Source organism: Carassius auratus, chromosome 5, assembly GCF_003368295.1.
Source record: "Carassius auratus strain Wakin chromosome 5, ASM336829v1, whole genome shotgun sequence".
Lineage (NCBI taxonomy): Eukaryota > Metazoa > Chordata > Actinopteri > Cypriniformes > Cyprinidae > Carassius > Carassius auratus.
Window position 1 is genome coordinate 30,172,154 of NC_039247.1, and position 19,440 is coordinate 30,191,593.

Here is a 19,440-nt window from a genome sequence, read left to right on the forward strand (position 1 = left end):
TCAAGGGGCAAATCTTGCTTTATAATATAAAGTCAGTAGCATACTGTGTACGTTCAAATATTTATTAAATATATTTTCATGTTCACAATATAATTTAGGATTCAATTAAATTAAAGGTTATTTGTAAAGCGCTTTTCATTACTCATTACTCACAAATCATAAATAAAAAATAAAAAAAAATTAAAAAGATAAATAAGTTTTTACAGACAAATAAAGCTTCTACATTACATTTAGTAAATATCTTATCAATGGTGCCTGGTGATCTCAAGTTGATGTCCATATGGCAGAAATGTATGGTAAAATCAAGCAGTTAGTTAATGTCATGTATTAAAATAGACAGTGAACACTACTAACAGTAATGATTATATGTTGCGAGCAAATCTATTGCTTAAAATTTGTTAATTTATGTGTCTTAAACTGCTTTCCAGTTCAACAGTGTTTTCCAGAAACTCTCAATCTTTCTCACCAGATTCACTATAAAACCAATGTGTATTCAACACTTTATCAGTCCTTTAATCAGTTTTCACAGAATGTATTTGATCTTAAGATCAAAGTGATACAATTATAGTGTTAATGAAACTATTTATAAAAATAAAAAAATTGACTGCAGAATGTAACAGATCAGACAAAACAATCAGCATTTTTTAAATGTTTTTATATTGCTTTTTATATATTAATACATGAGTTTCTCACAATATTATTATCCACTGTCTTTCTGTTCAATTAAAAACACTCCAACAATTTATAAATAAATATATATATAGTCTATAAGTATATAATTAAATAATTCAAGCTTCTAAACGTATTACTCCAGAGCTGACATTGTAACCAGTCTCCATTCAGATTACTATACATTTATGAGTTTTATAGACTTTACTGGATCAGTAAAAACATTTATTTATATCATGGATGTGTTTGTGTACAACTTGAAACTCTAAGGTAAGGTGAGACAGAGACGTGGTGTGTGATCTTTGTTGGTCTCTCCTGTAGATTGCTAAATCTGACACAGACATACAGAGCAGTTATTATAAAAAACCCCAATCCCAGCATAGAGGGGTTCAGTGAATGTGGTGTTGAATGTGTGTAAGTGTGTGAGTGTGTGTGTGTCAGAGATGCTGTAGAAGGACAGAGAGCCAGCTGACCAGTCCAGATAGACACCAACTCTGTTAGATTGTGGTAGAGGCACAGGAATATCAATGCTGATTTTATCGTACCAGACAGTGTATCTGCCCTTAATGCAACTCAAACTCCAGGACTTATTATTAAGTCCATAATCACAGTCATCACTTCTTCCTTTCCTGCTGATGCCTTTATACGTCACTGCTATGTCAACCCAGCCGCTCCATTCAGCCTCCCAGTAACAGCGTCCAGTCAGCCTCTCAACACACAGAACCTGCTCGTAGTGCTCAAATCTCTCTTCATGACCAGGATACGGCTGATGATCTTCCACAAGCGTCGCCTTCCTGTTGTCCTCAGACAGGATGAGTTTAGTGTTTGCTGTGTTTGGATCCAGTGTGAGATCACAGGCGTCTGAACACAAGAGGAGAGATCAGAACTGAATCATGGACAGTTTTTAAGTGATGTTGTATACATATGAGTGTTGTGTGAAGACCTACATTTTTGCAGTCCTGGTCTGATCCTGGAACGTTCTCCATGATTCAAACTAGACAAATATTTAAACACAGCAGACATTTAAAAACTGTCAGAGAAACAAAATCACTGGCAATCACATTTCAGATTGATCTAATGACTTATTTATCAATATCTACAACATCCAACCTCTTAATACTGTAGCTACAAAAGTTAATTATTATTATTATTATTATTATTTCGTACAATGTAGACTACCAGTGACATTTTTTTATGTTTTTAAAGAAGTCTCTTCCGCTCACCAAGCATGGATGTAATGATGCTGAAAATACAGCTTTGATCACAGAAATAAATGACATTTTATAATATATTCAAATTGAAAACCCCTATTTTTTATAGTACAAATATTTCACCATATTACTGCTTTTACAGGCTTGGTGAGCAGAAGATATATATATATATATATATATATATATATATATATATATATATATATATATATATATATATATATATATATATATATATATATATATAAGCATGCACACAAACGTATCATAAACATACTTGAGTATCTGCAGCTGACAGTCTGGATCCTCCAGTTTGTGTTTGAGCAGCTGGTTTCCTGCCGGTCCTGGGTGATTGTAGCTCAGATCCAGCTCTCTCAGGTGTGAGGGGTTTGAACTCAGAGCTAAAGACAGATAACCACAGCCTTCCTCTGTCACCATACAGCCTGACAACCTACGGAGAGAAATATATTATGTTGCATTACAATTATACATTAACATTTAGGAAGCTTTTATATGTCAGTCTCTCCACAGAATGTTGAAGTCAATTGCAAAATAAGAATAAAGAAATAAATAAATATAAATCTGTGTACTGTATGTGCACAATGCCAAAACAAGTGAGTGATATTGTCCACTGAGCAGCTGACAGAATTGGTGATCAATTTATACTACTGTCTCACTTAAGAAAAAGCTTTGGATGAATCAATTTAAACTGTGAAAATGTTTTCCTATCTCCAGCCAGGTGCAACCCTGAGTCACGAGAACCGAAAAAACCAAAAGGTATTTTATGTTTTTACAGTACAAATGATTTGAAGATTTTTTTGTTTCTGGTCTGAGTATATAGGCAAAGTGACAAAACACTACTTTGTAGAGCTGTGAAACTTTGGGTAGATAGCGATTCAATTAGATTCACAATTCTTCGATTTGAACCAATTTTTGCAAATTTAATGGAGATCTTGAACAGTGCTCATGCCTCACATCTCTCCTTCAGACGCTCCACTATTTACAGCATGTGACTGTCACAGGATTGCACTTGCGCTCCATTCATCTCACTAATGCAGCTGATGTGTGATCTTTCCTCTGAGCTGCTCTATATTTGCATATAGTTGTTTGTACTGCCACATGCACATAGGGTGGTTAAGTTTATTCTTTAAAACACATTATTGCTTTGCTGTAAGTGTTCTTTGAAGTACCTAGGTGAAAGGTTGTAGATTCTATGCATTCTAGACAATGCGTCTTGTATAACCAAAATAACTGTAACATTTGATTTATACAGTAATTTCAAGTAACGTGATTATTGTGAGTTTGACTGTTTCCAATATTGCTGCAGTGATCCATTTACAGGACCATGGAATTGCCATGCTGTTACAATGTGATTCATAATTGCATTATCCTTTCTGAATTGGCTTCTTATCGTTTAATTATGTAATTGGTATGATACAATAGTACCTAACTAATAATATAATCTATTTTAGTAGATTATAGCATAGTCTGGTGTTTTCGCAAATCTGTGTTCAGGAGAGATCATACTGAAGTACCAATGAGTGGACTATGGGGAACATAATTTTGATTTTTGACAGTCACTGGCTAAACAAGTTACAGTTTTCATGATCATAGAAAAAATGTACACTTTTTGTTATGTGCCAGCATGGTGCAGCCTACTTGTATTAAAATCACCATGTATCCTCTGAGTAAGTACAGAACTGGCATGTTTGTACCGTGCATTCACTGTTGGCCAAGTGAATTGCTAAATGATACTGGTTTCTTAATGAATGAATAATTCAAAGTAATGGATTTCTAGAATAATCAAATATGTAAATGAATAAACAATGAATATTTGTGATCAGTTTTTAATTAGAAATATCACTTATTTTCAATTTAATGATCACTAGAAATGGGAGTCAGATTGAACAAGGAGCCAAACTAAAATTTAAGTAAAAATAAAACAGCTTGCATCACATGTAAAAAAAAAAAAAAAAAAAAAAAACACACACACACACATTATGTTTGAACAGTTTCTAATAAATCATGTGAGAAATAGCAAGAATGGAAAATTATTTGCCACTGTAAAAAAAATATTCCCATATTTGAGTGGTGATGGGTGTGAATGCACCACTGTGTTCACAAACCTCAGTATCTGCAGCTGACAGTTTAGACTCTTCAGTCCATTCGAGAGCAGTTTCACTCCTGAATCCTGCAGGTCATTGTTACTCAGATCCAGCTCTCTCAGGGCTCTCTCAGAGATTTTAGGGGCTTGTAGAGCTGATGAAACAGCTTCACAACATTGAGCAGTTAGATTACAGCCAGCAAGACTGAAAGAGATTAAAACAAAATTTTCAGTGAACAAAATATAAACCTGACTGTACTCTTATCAAAATGTATATGTTATACATGTATATATTCCTGTGGTATTGTGGAAATTATTGTGAACCTCATACATTATAATTTAGAACTCAGAAAGAGCTTTATTGCCAAGCTTGTTTACACACAAAAGAATTTGTCTTGGTGAAAGGAGCTTTCAGTCCATAAGGAAGTACATAGTTAAAATATACAGTTTTGTTCAAAATAATAGCAGTACAATGTGACTAACCAGAATAATCAAGGTTTTTAGTATATTTTTTATTGCTACGTGGCAAACAAGTTACCAGTAGGTTCAGTAGATTGTCAGAAAACAAACAAGACCCAGCATTCATGATATGCACGCTCTTAAGGCTGTGCAATTGGGCAATTAGTTGAAAGGGGTGTGTTCAAAAAAATAGCAGTGTCTACCTTTGACTGTACAAACTCAAAACTATTTTGTACAAACATTTTTTTTTTCTGGGATTTAGCAATCCTGTGAATCACTAAACTAATATTTAGTTGTATGACCACAGTTTTTTAAAACTGCTTGACATCTGTGTGGCATGGAGTCAACCAACTTGTGGCACCTCTCAGCTGTTATTCCACTCCATGATTCTTTAACAACATTCCACAATTCATTCACATTTCTTGGTTTTGCTTCAGAAACAGCATTTTTGATATCACCCCACAAGTTCTCAATTGGATTAAGGTCTGGAGATTGGGCTGGCCACTCCATAACATTAATTTTGTTGGTTTGGAACCAAGACTTTGCCCGTTTACTAGTGTGTTTTGGGTCATTGTCTTGTTGAAACAACCATTTCAAGGGCATGTCCTCTTCAGCATAGGGCAACATGACCTCTTCAAGTATTTTAACATATGCAAACTGATCCATGATCCCTGGTATGCGATAAATAGGCCCAACACCATAGTAGGAGAAACATGCCCATATCATGATGCTTGCACCTCCATGCTTCACTGTCTTCACTGTGTACTGTGGCTTGAATTCAGAGTTTGGGGGTCGTCTCACAAACTGCCTGTGGCCCTTGGACCCAAAAAGAACAATTTTACTCTCATCAGTCCACAAAATGTTCCTCCATTTCTCTTTAGGCCAGTTGATGTGTTCTTTGGCAAATTGTAACCTCTTCTGCACATGCCTTTTTTTAACAGAGGGACTTTGCGGGGGATTCTTGAAAATAGATTAGCTTCACACAGACGTCTTCTAACTGTCACAGTACTTACAGGTAACTCCAGACTGTCTTTGATCATCCTGGAGGTGATCATTGGCTGAGCCTTTGCCATTCTGGTTATTCTTCTATCCATTTTGATGGTTGTCTTCCGTTTTCTTCCACGTCTCTCTGGTTTTGCTCTCCATTTTAAGGCATTGGAGATCATTTTAGCTGAACAGCCTATCATTTTTTGCACCTCTTTATAGGTTTTCCCCTCTCTAATCAACTTTTTAATCAAAGTACGCTGTTCTTCTGAACAATGTCTTGAACGACCCATTTTCCTCAGCTTTCAAATGCATGTTCAACAAGTGTTGGCTTCATCCTTAAATAGGGGCCACCTGATTCACACCTGTTTCTTCACAAAATTGATGACCTCAGTGATTGAATGCCACACTGCTATTTTTTTGAACACATCCCTTTCAACTAATTCAACTGATTGCCCAATTGCACAGCCTTAAGAGCGTGCATATCATGAATGCTGGGTCTCATTTGTTTTCTGAGAATCTACTGAACCTACTGGTAACTTGTTTGCCACGTAGCAATAAAAAAATATACGAAAAACCTTGATTATTCTGGTTAGTCACATTGTACTGCTATTATTTTGAACAATACTGTACATGATAATGCAGACAGACCTTTCAGAGAGGATAGTCACTTTGCACAAACATACGATTTTGTCATTGTAACACTTACACAGCTTTTCTGCAGTTGATCACTGCTGGAATCAGTCTTTTTCTGCCCTCATCTGATGTGTTGTATTTCATGGGGTCCAGCACATCCAGCACCTCCTCTGATATCTGAAGCATGTAGGAGATTGTTGAGCAGTGAGAAGGAGAGAGTTTCTTCTCTAAATGTTTGTCTGATTTCACAAACTCCTGAATCTCTCTAGACAAAGTCTGATCTTTCACTTCCAGCAGACAGAGGAACAGACTGATGGATCTTTCAGTGGAGAGTCCATGACCATCTTTGATCTTCTCTTTAATGTACTGTGTGGTTCTGCTGATGGTCTCTGAGCTGTTCTCTGTGTGTGTCAGTAGATCCTGTAAGAGTCTCTGATTGGACTCCAGTGAGACGCCCAGCAGGAACCTCAGGAACAGATCCAGATGTCCACTCTCACTCTCAAGGGCTTTTTCTACTCCTCTTTTTTGCAGATTATGCAGTGAATCTAAACATGCTTCTGTACTGATGCTAATGTGGTACTTAAACACATGGAAAGCAGCGAGAAACTCCTGAATGCTCAGATGAATGAAGCTATAGACTTTCCTCTGATGAATCACAGATTCCTCCTTAAAGATCTCAGTGCAAATCCCAGAATACACAGAGGCATCAGTGACATCTATACTGCTTTCAATCAGGTCCTCCTCATAGAACATCACATTGCCCTTCATCAGCTGTTTGAAAGCCACTTCAGCTAGTTTCACAATCACTTCTCTGTTGGATTGCAGGAGTTTCTCTGGATCTCTCTCTTCATACTTCTGGTTCTTCATGTTGATCTGAATCAGCAGGAAGTGGATGTACATTTCAGTCAGAGTTTGAGGGATTTCTGCACTCAGATCTTCTTCCAGGAGCTTCTGAAGCACAGTGGATGAGATCCAGCAGAAGACGGGGATGTGGCACATGATGTGGAGGCTTCTTGCTCTTCTGATGTGTGAGATGATTCTGCTGGCTTGGTCCTGGTTACTGATTCTCTTCTTGAAATATTCCTCCTTCTGAGACTCATTGAATCCCTGAATTTCTGTCAGACGGTGGATGTATTCTGAGGGGATCTGATTGGCTGCTGCTGGTCTTGAAGTGATCCAGATGAGAGCAAAGGGAAGCAACTCTCCTTTGATGAGGTTTGACATCAACACAGACACTGATGAAGTCTCATTCACATCACAAATTTTTTGATCATCTGAAAACATCAGTGTGATTCTGCTTTCATCCAGACCATCAAAGATGAACACAACTTTACACTCCTCATAAATCTGTGAGTCCAGATCTTGAAGTTCAGGATGAAAGTCCAGCAAAAGTCTGTGAAGACTGTACTGATGATCTCGGATCAAGTTCAGCTCTCGAAATGGAAGCACAAACATGAAATCTACATCCTGATTGGCTTTTCCCTCTGCCCAGTCCAGGATGAACTTCTGCACAGAGACAGTTTTCCCGATTCCAGCGATGCCTTTAGTAAGAACAGTCTTGATTTGGTCTTTCTCCTCACATCCTTGTTCAGATGAGGCTTTAAAGATGTCATTGCAGTAGATTTGAGTGTCTTGTGAGTGTTGTGTTATGGCTGCTTTCTCCATCTGTAAAACCTCATGTTCTTCATTCACTCCTTCTCTTTCTCCCACTATGATGTACAGCTGTGTGTAGATCCTGTTCAGGAGGCATTCATTCTCCTGGAGTTTCAGTCCCTCAAATAAATTCTCATACTTGTTCTTCATGCTGGTTTTGAATTGGTCTTTGAATCTCTGTAGTTCATCATCTACTGGTTTCTGCAGGTGTTCAGTTTTATTTAGCAGGGCTGTTTGTGTGATGTTGGGCTCATAGTTTACAGATCTGATCCGACTGTCCCTCTTCACTCTTTTAAAAAAGAATTAAACAGACAATGAACACCATGAACAAAAATGTTTAAATTAGTGCTGTCAATTGATTAAAATGTACTAATTCACTGAACTTTCTTTTTTTTTTCTCATTTAAAAAAAATAATTGTGGTTAATCCCACCTAACAGTACAGTTTTTGATTATTCTTTTATATCGCAATCATTTCACATTCAGTTTTCAAATTAATATACAAACATCATGAAGACAGCATATTTTTTAATATGTATTTACTGATTTATCTTTTTTATGACTGAAGGTATCACTTACAATACTACTGATATCTCTGTGAAATAGTTTTTTCAAAGACAGAGCCATGAGCACTTCTTTCTATATGTTCTACATTTCATGTATTTGCGTAACTCATATTTTACATTAAAATACATTTAGAATGAACAATAACTGCCGTACTGTACAAAGAGTAAAAATAAATAGCATAGATGACCACATTTTTTCTTTTATCTCTTCTATCAAGTAGTTTTATGTGTGCTAGATCATAGCCACTTTGTTATTCTCCTCATGACTGAGAAACATATTTCTTATGTAGCAGAACTACAGCTCTGCATTTCAGCCCGCAGGTCCAACAGTCCCTGATTTTTTTATTTGCTTCTGGACAATTTTCAATGTCATAGTTCTGCTAAACAGTTGTGCATTTAAATTCATGCAATAGGCTTAAGCTTGCTGCAAAGCATCAGAAATATGGAGCCAAAAGAGTCTCAATAAAGATAAATGCACACACTACATTCACATATGCACACATAGGCAGAGGTGGAAAGAGTACAAAAATATTCTACTCAAGTAAAAGTACCATTACATGAATGAAATTTTACTTAAGTACAAGTAAAAGTACCAGTCTAAAAATCTACTCAAGTAAAAGTAAAAAGTAGCTTGTTTAAAATTTACTCAGAGTAAAAATTACTTAGTTACATTTTAACAGTGATGGGGAGGCAAAAATGGGACCAAGGGTGTCAGACTCAGTTCCTGGAGGGCCACAGTCCTGCCCAGTTTAGATATAACCCTAATTAAACAAACCCGATCCAGCTAATTTAATCATTTAGGCTTATTTGAAAACTACATGATATGTGTGCTGGAGCAGGGTTAGAACTAAACTCTGCAGGGCTATATGGCCCTCCAGGAACTGAGTTTGACACCCCTGGCACAGGCCTATTAATCTCAAACTAGTTGTTTTTAATTAAAGAAATCAGTTATTTAGAATAATAAGACATTTGGGCTGTTACCAGGCAAATCAGTATCAACAAAATCATCTTTTCAATGCAGACGAAATGCAGAAGCTTCATCGGAAGTGGCATTTAGATGTATTTACACACTGTTTAGTGCAGGACAAGAATGCATTTAACCTGCAGTTACAAATGCAAGAATAATTTTTTTATATAGAAGACATAAAATGTTGAATACTCATTTGAAATGATAAGAAATAAATGATAAAAAAAAAAAAAATCAAAACATACTTTAATTGTGAACTTAAAATGGCCAGTATGTGTCAGCAAGTCACTGTTAATAAGTGAGTCATTGCGATTGAACCAAATCATTTAAACGGTTGATTCATTCAGGAACTAAACAGTCATGTTGCTCAGAGATGCAAAACTGTGCTTTGGTGGCTATGTTTGGAATTATTTTTTGTTGTAAAAATAGAGCAAAAATAGGCAATATGGTATCTAAAACGCAAGTCTCTTAATTAACTTGTTTACTGACCTGTTGTAAAATATGTATATATGTATATGTATATATATATATATATATATATATATATATATATATATATATATAATCATGATGATTTTTGGAGGAAAAGACGGCATTGTTTGTGTGATTTTGATTTACTATATGAAAATTATATATGTAAATTTCCTGCCCCTATATCTTCAATTTTGTGATCAATTTAAATGCATTTTAACAGACTGAATCACACAGTGAAAGAACGCACTGTAAATGAGCGCGCACATTGCTAAAACAACAATGATATTATAGCAGACGATATATCCCAGATAAATCGAACACTCCGCACCAGTCTTTTTGGCTAATTTGTGCAAAACCTCTTGCTTAAATGTCAAAGCTTCATTTTAACCACCAATGCAAAGTTGCAATTATTTAGCTTACCTCTATATGCTTGCGAAGGGTTGATGTCGAGATTTTATAAGCTGCTGGTTTGGTCTCTCTAGGTAAGCACAGTTTACACTGCATAGAGCATAAATATGGCCAGGGGTTCACTTCATTTCCTTCGAGTTCAACTTCAGAATATGACTGGGTTTCGTTTTCAGCGGTGTCTGCACCACTAACGCCTGTTTTGTCCGTCTACATCTTTCTTGTGATTTTAGCGCCAGTTTGTTCTCCTGCCCATTATTTACTGACGTAGTTTCCAGGGAGCGAATTATTATTATTATTATTATTATTTTTTACTCAGTAATTAATGTGTTTTAAAATGTAGCGAAGTACAATACTTCAAACAAAATATACTTAAGTAAAAGTAAAATTACAGATTTGAAAAATTACTTTAAAAAGTAGAAGTACACAAAAAAGCTACTCAATTACAGTAACGCGAGTAAATGTAATTCGTTACTTTCCACCTCTGCACATAGGATTCATACATGCACAAAATTCACAAGTGCACACACACAATTTAAAAAGCACAGAAGATTCACAAATGCATACAAAATTCAGAAATGCATACAAAATTCAGAAATACACACACAATTCAGAAATGCAAACAACATTTACAAATGCACTCAAGATTCAGAAATGCACAGGACAAGATTCAGAAATGTATTTCTGATGCACACACACATATATCTTGATTTACAAACAGCTTGCGGTCTGTGAACTTCACTGCATTTGTGTGTGAATTTTGAGACTCCCCTGACTCCTGCTCAATACACAAATGCTTTTTTTTAAACAGGGAATGATCAGCAACCAATCAGATATCTTCCTTCTTTTAGCCAATCACAAGAACGCACTCCACGTGGGGGACTTTTTATTTATAAGCCAATCAGCGAACGACTCACTTTCCTCAGTGAACGACTCACTTACCTCACGCAGCCGGCGACTAACTTTGCGCAGGCGGACCAACCACTTTGCGCAGCAGGGGACTCACTTTTCGCAGCCGGATAGTCACTTTCCTCTCGCAGCGAACGACTCACTTTCCTCATCGACGATTCACTTTCCTCACGAGTCACGCAGCAAACATAACATTAGATATACTTAAATATTCAAAAAGGTGTAAAATGTTTTTTACCTTTCATTAAAATATTTCAATAAAATGAAATAATTGCCTATTGCACATTTATGAAACCATGGTTAACTTTTTTTTCTGCAGTCACTGGGCTATATGTATTGAGACATTTTTAAATTTATATTTTGTAAAAAAAATAATAAAAAATAAACCTGAATTGTAATGTAAACATCTGTATTTTCATATCTGAATTGTGTGTATTTCTGAATTTTGTGTGTATTTCTGAATTTTGTGTGTATTTCTGAATTTTGTATGCATTTGTGAATCTTCTGTTCTTTTTAAATTTTGGGTGTGCAATTGTAAACTTTGTGTGCATTTGTGTATCCTGTGTGTGTATTTATGAATCATATGATTGCATGAATGAATCCTATGTGCATTATGTGAATGTAGTGTGTGCATTTATCTTTATTGAGACTCTTTTAGCTCCATACAGAAAAAGTAATTACTCAAATGTGTCAGTGGAAAACAGTAAGGAGATATTTATTTACTAATAAAGTGTCTTTTGAGACTGTGTGGCAAGGATAAAGTTGCCATTTCCAACTGGCATCTCCTTATTAAACAGAGAGAAGTGCAACTTTACGATTATGATTACATTTATGATTATAATGAAAGAGTTTTTGTTTTTGATTTGTATTATTTCGTTAAGTAGTAATTTAAAGCTCTCTATTTCTCACTGAGTTTCAGTTCATTTCTGTGAAGCAGTCCTGTTTTTTTATATAAAAGCACAATGTTTTGTTGATATTGCGAGTGAACAAAAAAAAGAAGAATCTTCATAGTTACGAATTATGTATTTTGCGAGTCTTACCTTTATACGGAAAAATTAGGGCATATTCACTGAAAAAAATGCAAGTGATCATGCTAGTACCTCTATGACCCGCAAAGCATCTCCGCACAAACTATTAGATATAGTGCACATTTGTCTATGTTCAACGTTTAAACATTGTTATGTGCTTGAACTTTTTATACCTATAGATTCTATTTTAGGCAAGTCATGATGATTTGAGAAGGTTAAATTGATCAAACATAGGCTTACTAGTTGCTGGCTGCCTGGTCATTACTTTGAAAAACTAAAACGTATATTTAATGAACAAAATTCTCCAAACGAACGTAATAAAAAACAAAACAAAATACAATAACTTTGCCATTACATACAAAACTGAACCATTTTAATAGCTGAAACAGTAGTATAAGCTGTTTTGAGAAATAAGGTGATATATACGCTTCATGTGAAAATCACCTGTCCATTCTCAGTCCAGGACTCAGTCCACCACATTTTTATTTGTGGGGTTTATTAAAATATACCACGGATTTCAATTATTCAGTTACCTTGCTAAAGCAGGAAAATAATGAAAAGAGAGTCCCCTCATGTAGCCTTTGAGACAAGTTAAGAATCATGATGACGAGTCACGGCTCGTGCGGATGTAGCTTAAATGTCATAGATATTAATTTATCCCAAAACGTATGCTACTTATTATATACACTAAAATAACATGATAATATAAAAATATGAGAATATTAATTATTTAATTGGTTCCCCCAAAAATCTAAATTCTCTCATTAATAACTCACCCTCATGTCGTTCCAAACCCATGAGATCTCCGTTCATCTTGGAAACACAGTTTAAGATAATTTAGATTTAGAGAAACTGTGTGTACGGTCTACTGTCAATGTCCAGAAAGGTAAGAAAAACATAATCAAAGTAGTCCATGTGACATCAGAGGGTCAGGTAGAATTTTAGTCCAAAAATAGCAAAAACTACAACTTTATTCAGCATTGTCTTCTCTTCCAGTTCGCGACCGGATCTTATTGAACCAGTACACCAAATCAAACTGAATCGTTTTAAACGGTTCGCGTCTCCAATATGCATTAATCCACAAATGACTTAAGCTGTTAACTTTTTTAATGTGGCTGACACTCCCTCAGAGTTCAAACAAACCAATATCCCGGAGTAATTCATTTACTCAAACAGTACACTGACTGAACTGCTGTGAAGAGAGAACTGAATATGAACACCGAGCCGAGCCAGATAATGAATAAAACATTGACTCGTTCACGAGTATAAAGTATAAGAATTGATATAATTTCTGTCCCCCTCACTTCTGAAAAGATGGCTACGCCCCTGGCTCCTGGCCCTAAGGCGAATTGGAATGCACTTCAGAAAAGTCTCCTGTTAGATGTGGTTTTAAAGACGTTCTTACTTGGGGTCAGAGGTCATTGTTCCATCACTCAGTACAGGAGGTTCCCTCATAGAGTCAGCACTCTTTAAAGACACTGCAGATGCTGCTGTCTGAGTCTGATCATCTCCCTCCTCATAAGGACTGATTGTAGAGGTAGTGCCTCCTGCCTTTCTCTCCAGAATTAGTGATCTGTTTGAGGAAACACAATACATGGAATATACACAACATTTTATCACATTAAAAAGTATCTGTAAATTAAAAATTCAATATTTTTAAAGTCAGTAACTCAGATTGAGTTTTTTTTTTTTAAGGTACAGTATATGTGTAGGAAAGTCTTTTCACACAAACACAAAGAGTTGCACTTGTGTTTGTAGCCATGTCGTCGAAACGCTGTTATTTTCATCTCTGAGTTCAATCACCTTTGTTTGGGCTTCCCAGGGATGCTGTACTTGGAGATTAATGGTTACAATTTATGTTTAACTTTGTTCCCGAAAGTTATAATCCACATGTAAATCTATGTGCAGCACATTTTGCTGAGCACAGCTTGCTGAGGACAGCGAGCTTGCTCAATCTTAATAAGTTTAATGCCGGATTCGCACAAAGATTATTCTTGAAAGATGGAGCAGTTCCCTCCTTGTCTGGAGAAGGTGTTGTTTATGGACCAAAACTGGTAAGTGTATTTTATTATTTAAGTTGATGCGTTTAACAGTTTCTGTAACTTATTACACAAAGGGCAGCGCTGTTTAGCTTTGTTAACTAGATGTTGGGGCTGTGAAAAAAAATCGAATGTGATTTTCATGCGCATCTCATCAGTAAAAATGCTCCTGTGATTATAAGTACATCTACTCTTGCCCACTTGCTTCTCAAAACTACTCCAAAACTAGTCCAGTCGCGTTTCCAGGAGGTCAGCCTGCTCTAAGCTGCTGTCGAATCACAACACAGGAACCGCTGGCACAATTGTTACGTATTTCTGAAGGAGGGACTTTATAGAACAAGGAAGTCATCAGCCTGTTTTTATGACAGTGATAACAGCTGTATACAGATAGGTGAATCAGAACTCGTTACGTATTTCTGAAGGAGGGACTTTATAGGACATCAGCCCGTTTTTATTACAGATAGGTGAATTGTGTGAAAAATACTGTGTTTTTTTACACGCGAAACATGAACACATGTTATATTGCACACTGTAAACACAATCAAAGCTTCAAAAAAGCGCAAAAAATGGGACCTTTAAGACACTGAGCTAAGTAAGTTTATTTTGAATTCTCTAGCGGAAACATGAATGTCAATAATGTTGATGTTATCACAAACACTGTAATGTATTGTAGGTTGAGGTTCCACCTCTACAATATGCATAAATTTCATGGCATGTTATTAGCATGACTTATTGCCATCTAAAACAGTTTTGTTACAAAAAATTATTATGAATAATACATTATAGTACATCTAGGCATGCACCGAATGTTTGGCAACTGAAATTCGGCATGCAGCCCAGCGTTTCATTTTGTTCCCAATAATTTTTATTTAGGTGCATCCCTAAGTATTTTAATGTACAATGTCGATTTTAATCAGGGCTACAATATATAAGAGAATAAATAAATAGGTAAAATATTTTTATATTCTTAAAGATCTTATAAATAATCCATTCTTTGCAGTATGACTTGAATGCAGACATTTAACAGTGCAACAGATAGATAGAACAAATAAACATGCAAAATGCTGGTACACTGAAAAAAAAAACAATAAGTAGATTTACTTAATATTTATTTTGCAGGTTTTTGCACAAATTCAATGTAACGAGGCTGCCTCAAGCGGGGATTGAACCTGGGTCTCTCTCTAAGAGTGTGAATTTACTCACTGAGCTACTCCCAGACTGTTAATACGAAGAGCGGAAGAGCAAAAGACTAAAAAAGGCCAAGGGGCTTGAATCTTCAAAAAGTAACAATAATCTTTACTAGAGAAAACAAAGTACAAAATAAACGTAGCAAGCTTAGCTACCATTAAACAAAAAAAGACACAAGGGTCCAAAAATACAAGCACAATCAAACTTAACTTAGCAACTGGATACACAGGAAGCATAGGCTCAAGACTGAACACAATAGCAGGGAACAAACAGACTTTAGGGATGTGCACATCGATGCTGCAGTATCGATATATCGATACTCAGAAGCTTCTATTGTGGTATCGATATTTTCTGCAAAGTATCGATACTTAATTATATTTATAATTTTTTTATAACTAAATGTTTTAAGCAGTGTGTGCAGGCCAATCGGGACGGTGTGTGTATGATCTAAAAAGAAAACGTCTTGCGGTCGCGGTGGTATGACGTTAACACCGATTGGTATGCGGCTGCGCGCAGTGCAATGTGCCATTAACCATCACAACACGGCATGCACGGTCGCGACCTGCGCGAAAGATGACAGCAGTACCGCCACTCGCTATACGCAGAATACACAGTCTGCTGCATAGGGCTCCAAATCCCGGAGGGGTTTGGACTGCACCATTCTCCCATTCGCGCTCGTGAAAAGTATCGGTATCATATCGCATGGAAAAAATGTGGTATCGCCCATCCCTAACAGACTTATAAAGGGTCAAACACAGGCAGAGATGTATAGTAACGAAGTAGAACTACTTCACTACTGTACTTAAGTACTAAAAGGCGGTATCTGTACTTTACTTACTCGTTACAATTATAAATATGTTACGAATCATTCCACTACAAACCACTGCCAGAACTGTAGATGGGAGGTTTGATGAAGCTGGCACATCATTGAGCGAATCAAGCGAGACTGCGCGTGCTGACTGAACTGTTGTGAAGACAGAAATGAACACCGAGCCGAGTCAGATAATGACTCGTTCACGAGTCAAGAACCGGTTGCATCGGTTCTCGGGTGACCAGTAACGTTAGTTCTTTCTGACAGTTCGATTCAATAAACCAGTTGAAGAAAACAGTTCACCGATTCTTTTGCGCTCAACGCAATGGCGTCATTGGCGTTGACTGCACATGGGCTCATAACATTAACACAGAATCAGTTTAGAATCAATCACCAAAAGAATCAGTTTGGTTCAGACGCTCTGTGTGTCGGTTTGCTTCATGCTAAATCACATATGCGCAGTATCATCAGCTCCTCGGTTCACGAATCGGACGCGTCTGACAGAAACGGTTCTTGACTCGTGAACGAGTCATTATCTGGCTCGGCTCGGTGTTCATCTTCAGTTCTCTCTTCACAGCAGTTCAGTCAGTGTACTGTTTGAGTCAATGAATTACTCCGGGATATTGGTTTGTTTTAACTCAGAGGGAGTGTCAGACACATTAAACAAGTTAACAGCTTAATTCATCTGTGGATTAATGCGTATTGGAGACGCGAACCATTTAAAACGATTCAGTTCGATTTGGTGAACTGTTTCAAAAAGATCCGGTTACATCGAATGATTCGTTCGCGAACCGGGTATCACAAACTGCTTTGTTTTTAACTGTCTTACAACAGACAGAGAAGAGAAGACAATGCTGAATAAAGTCGTAGTTTTTGCTATTTTTGGACCAAAATGTATTTTCGATGCTTCAAAAAATTCTAAATGACCCTCTGATGTCTTACGGGTTTGAAACAACATGAGGGTAAGTTATTAATGACATCATTTTGCAAATTGGGCTAACTAACCCTAGTAACCGTTTTTTTGTTTACAAGAAGTTACAGTCAAAGGAATTGTGATTGTCCTTTAGGTTAATCTTTTGAAATAGTAAAAACTATATGTTCAAACTTTTGACTACTTTCTTTAATAGCTACATAACAAAATACTTCTACTTTTACTTATAGTACTTGAGTAGTAAATTTTTAAATAGACTACTTGCAATACTTAAGTACAAAAAATGTTGAATACTTTAGTACTTCTACTTAAGTGTGGTGCTTAAAAAGCACTTCAACTTCTACTCAAGTCACTTTTTTGATAGAGCACTTGTACTTTTACTCAAGTATGGGTCTCTAGTACTTTATACATCTCTGAACACAGGTGTGAGGAATCAACACTGATGAGCAGAGAACTGAACATGGTATGGGGCGATGACGCCCTCTGGAGGAACGGAGAGACCATAGGGCTAGAGTTCATAGGGCAAGAGCCCTCTGCAGTTCTGGAGGGAACATGACACAGTACTCATTGAGAGTGACCCCTGCAGGCCAGGATGAAAACTGCAATGCAGATATGAGCCCATTACATTTAAGTTTAAATTTAAGTATTAATTACAGTTTTTCTCAGTCGCTTTTTTAATTAAACATTGTTTCTTTCTGTTCATCTTTTATGAAAGAGCCATTGGAACAGGCATTGTTTAAACTAACAATTCATTGAGCCAAATAATGGATTTCTAGTATATGAATAAAAGTACTATTTAATTAAAATCTCTGTGTTACTGTGTTTGTTTTGTAGCATCTTACTTGGTGTCAGAGGTCACCGTTCCACCACTCAGTACAGGAGGTTCCCTCATGGAGTCAATACTCTTCAAAGACACACAGCTGGACACTGCAGACACTACTGTCTGGGTCTGATTATCTCTCTCCTCGTGAAGACTCATTGTAGAGGCAGTGGCTCCCTCCTTTCTTTACAGAATCAGTGAACTCTTTAGGGAAACACAATGTATAGAATATGCATAACATTTTCACACATTATGAAAAAAACAAAACAAAACAAAACAGTCCAACAGTGCACATCAATTAGGCCAAAAAAGCTCTACCACGCTTAAATGAGAACAAAACATAAAAGAAAGCACATCACAGCTCTAGAGAGAGAGAAGTATTTAACTGTGTTCTCACCACAGGTTACGTTTAGAGTTTAAATGCTCTTCATCTGAATAAAAAAAATCTGTAACTTACACTTGACCAATTTCTTTACCAATTCTCTATTATACACAATTACTTGACAGTTACTGCAAACTACGTAACTACGTTATGTAAACTACATAACTATCATCTGGAGGTAAAATGAAGGCAGTAGCTACGAATTATCATTACATATTATATGCAAGCCACAATCCTGAGGACAAATATTTCATTAGATTACAGTAGATGTTTTATCAGTGTCCAAAAGGCCTCTGAATATGGTTTCATATTATTGGGTTGTGTTGTAAAATTATTTAATTTTGCTGCTGTGTTTATAGTTATGGCACAAAGTACAGACTCAAATCAAACTTAAGTGCTTTGATATAATTTAGAAAATTCCTTTCTAGAGAAAGTATTAACTTCATGTAAACTCATTTTTAGGCCGCACGCATGTGTCGGTCTATAACCAATGCATAATAAAAACTATAAATTTTTACCATGTAAGGTCTGTAGCTTGAAAAATTATGTAGGTATATTTATAGACCACGTCGCTCTCTTTAAACAAAACAATTACTATTTGACAACATTTTAAGGAACTTACGTGATGGCTTTTTAGGTTCTGGTAAAATGTCATCAAAAACGTCGTTTTTATGTGTGCTTTCGCTTTCGGTTTATGGAGGAAATTGAACTCTGCCCACAATGCGTGTCATTGTGGTCTCTCTTGGGTACTAACAACATTTCTTAAAGTCTTAAAAGATAAATTTAAGGGGGAAAATAATTCAAACTAAAATGCAAGATTTGTTGTTGATGGGTAATATTGGTAATTGAAAAGAATGTGGAATTTTTTATTTTGGGGAACATATATGCAAATAATTTTACTATACAAAATAAAAAAATATTTTTGAACTTTAAAGACCAAATTGAATAAACAGTGGAATGATATACTAATTCAAAACTAGTAAAACTAGGGGGGATTTCAATACAATATGTGATTCTGAAAAGGATTGTTATCCACCCTCTCCAAGTAACAGGTCTGTTCTTCCAGAATTGTATAATTTATGTTCTACTTTTGACTTGATTGATATATGGAGAGATAAGTGTAAAAAAAAATCAGTTTATGTGGTGTAAAAGAAATCTTTCTCAACTGTCATCTTTAGATTATTGGTTAATTTCAAGTAATTTTAT

At 36.0% G+C, this 19,440-nt stretch overlaps 1 protein-coding gene across 2 annotated transcripts; it reads right to left on the bottom strand.

The window, feature by feature from the left end:
* Positions 1–642: 642 nt before the first annotated feature.
* LOC113085489 (NACHT, LRR and PYD domains-containing protein 12-like) lies at positions 643–18,925 on the bottom strand. 2 transcript variants are annotated; one of them, XM_026255166.1, is made up of 8 exons: positions 18,857–18,925; positions 17,875–18,056; positions 13,469–13,636; positions 6,137–8,005; positions 4,007–4,189; positions 2,158–2,331; positions 1,617–1,663; positions 643–1,530 (listed from the first exon to the last, which is right to left on the bottom strand). In XM_026255166.1, exons 2-8 carry the CDS (start codon positions 18,009–18,011, stop codon positions 995–997), a joined length of 3,114 nt encoding a protein of 1,037 aa, XP_026110951.1. In that variant the 5' UTR covers positions 18,012–18,056; positions 18,857–18,925; the 3' UTR covers positions 643–994. The 2 variants fall into 2 exon arrangements, with proteins under 2 accessions (XP_026110951.1, XP_026110953.1); XM_026255168.1 differs by lacking the exons at positions 13,469–13,636; positions 17,875–18,056; positions 18,857–18,925 and adding an exon at positions 11,069–11,280.
* Positions 18,926–19,440: the final 515 nt, after the last annotated feature.

Excerpts from the sequence above, each read along its gene's own strand:
- LOC113085489 (XM_026255166.1), bottom strand. The coding sequence starts at position 18,011 with ATGAGTCTTCACGAGGAGAGAGATAATCAGACCCAGACAGTAGTGTCT. Across the intron at positions 13,637-17,874 it reads ACGGTGACCTCTGACACCAA|ATCACTAATTCTGGAGAGAA; the intron begins GTAAGATGCTAC and ends TTCCTCAAACAG. Across the intron at positions 1,531-1,616 it reads CAGACCAGGACTGCAAAAAT|ACGCCTGTGATCTCACACTG; the intron begins GTAGGTCTTCAC and ends TCTTGTGTTCAG.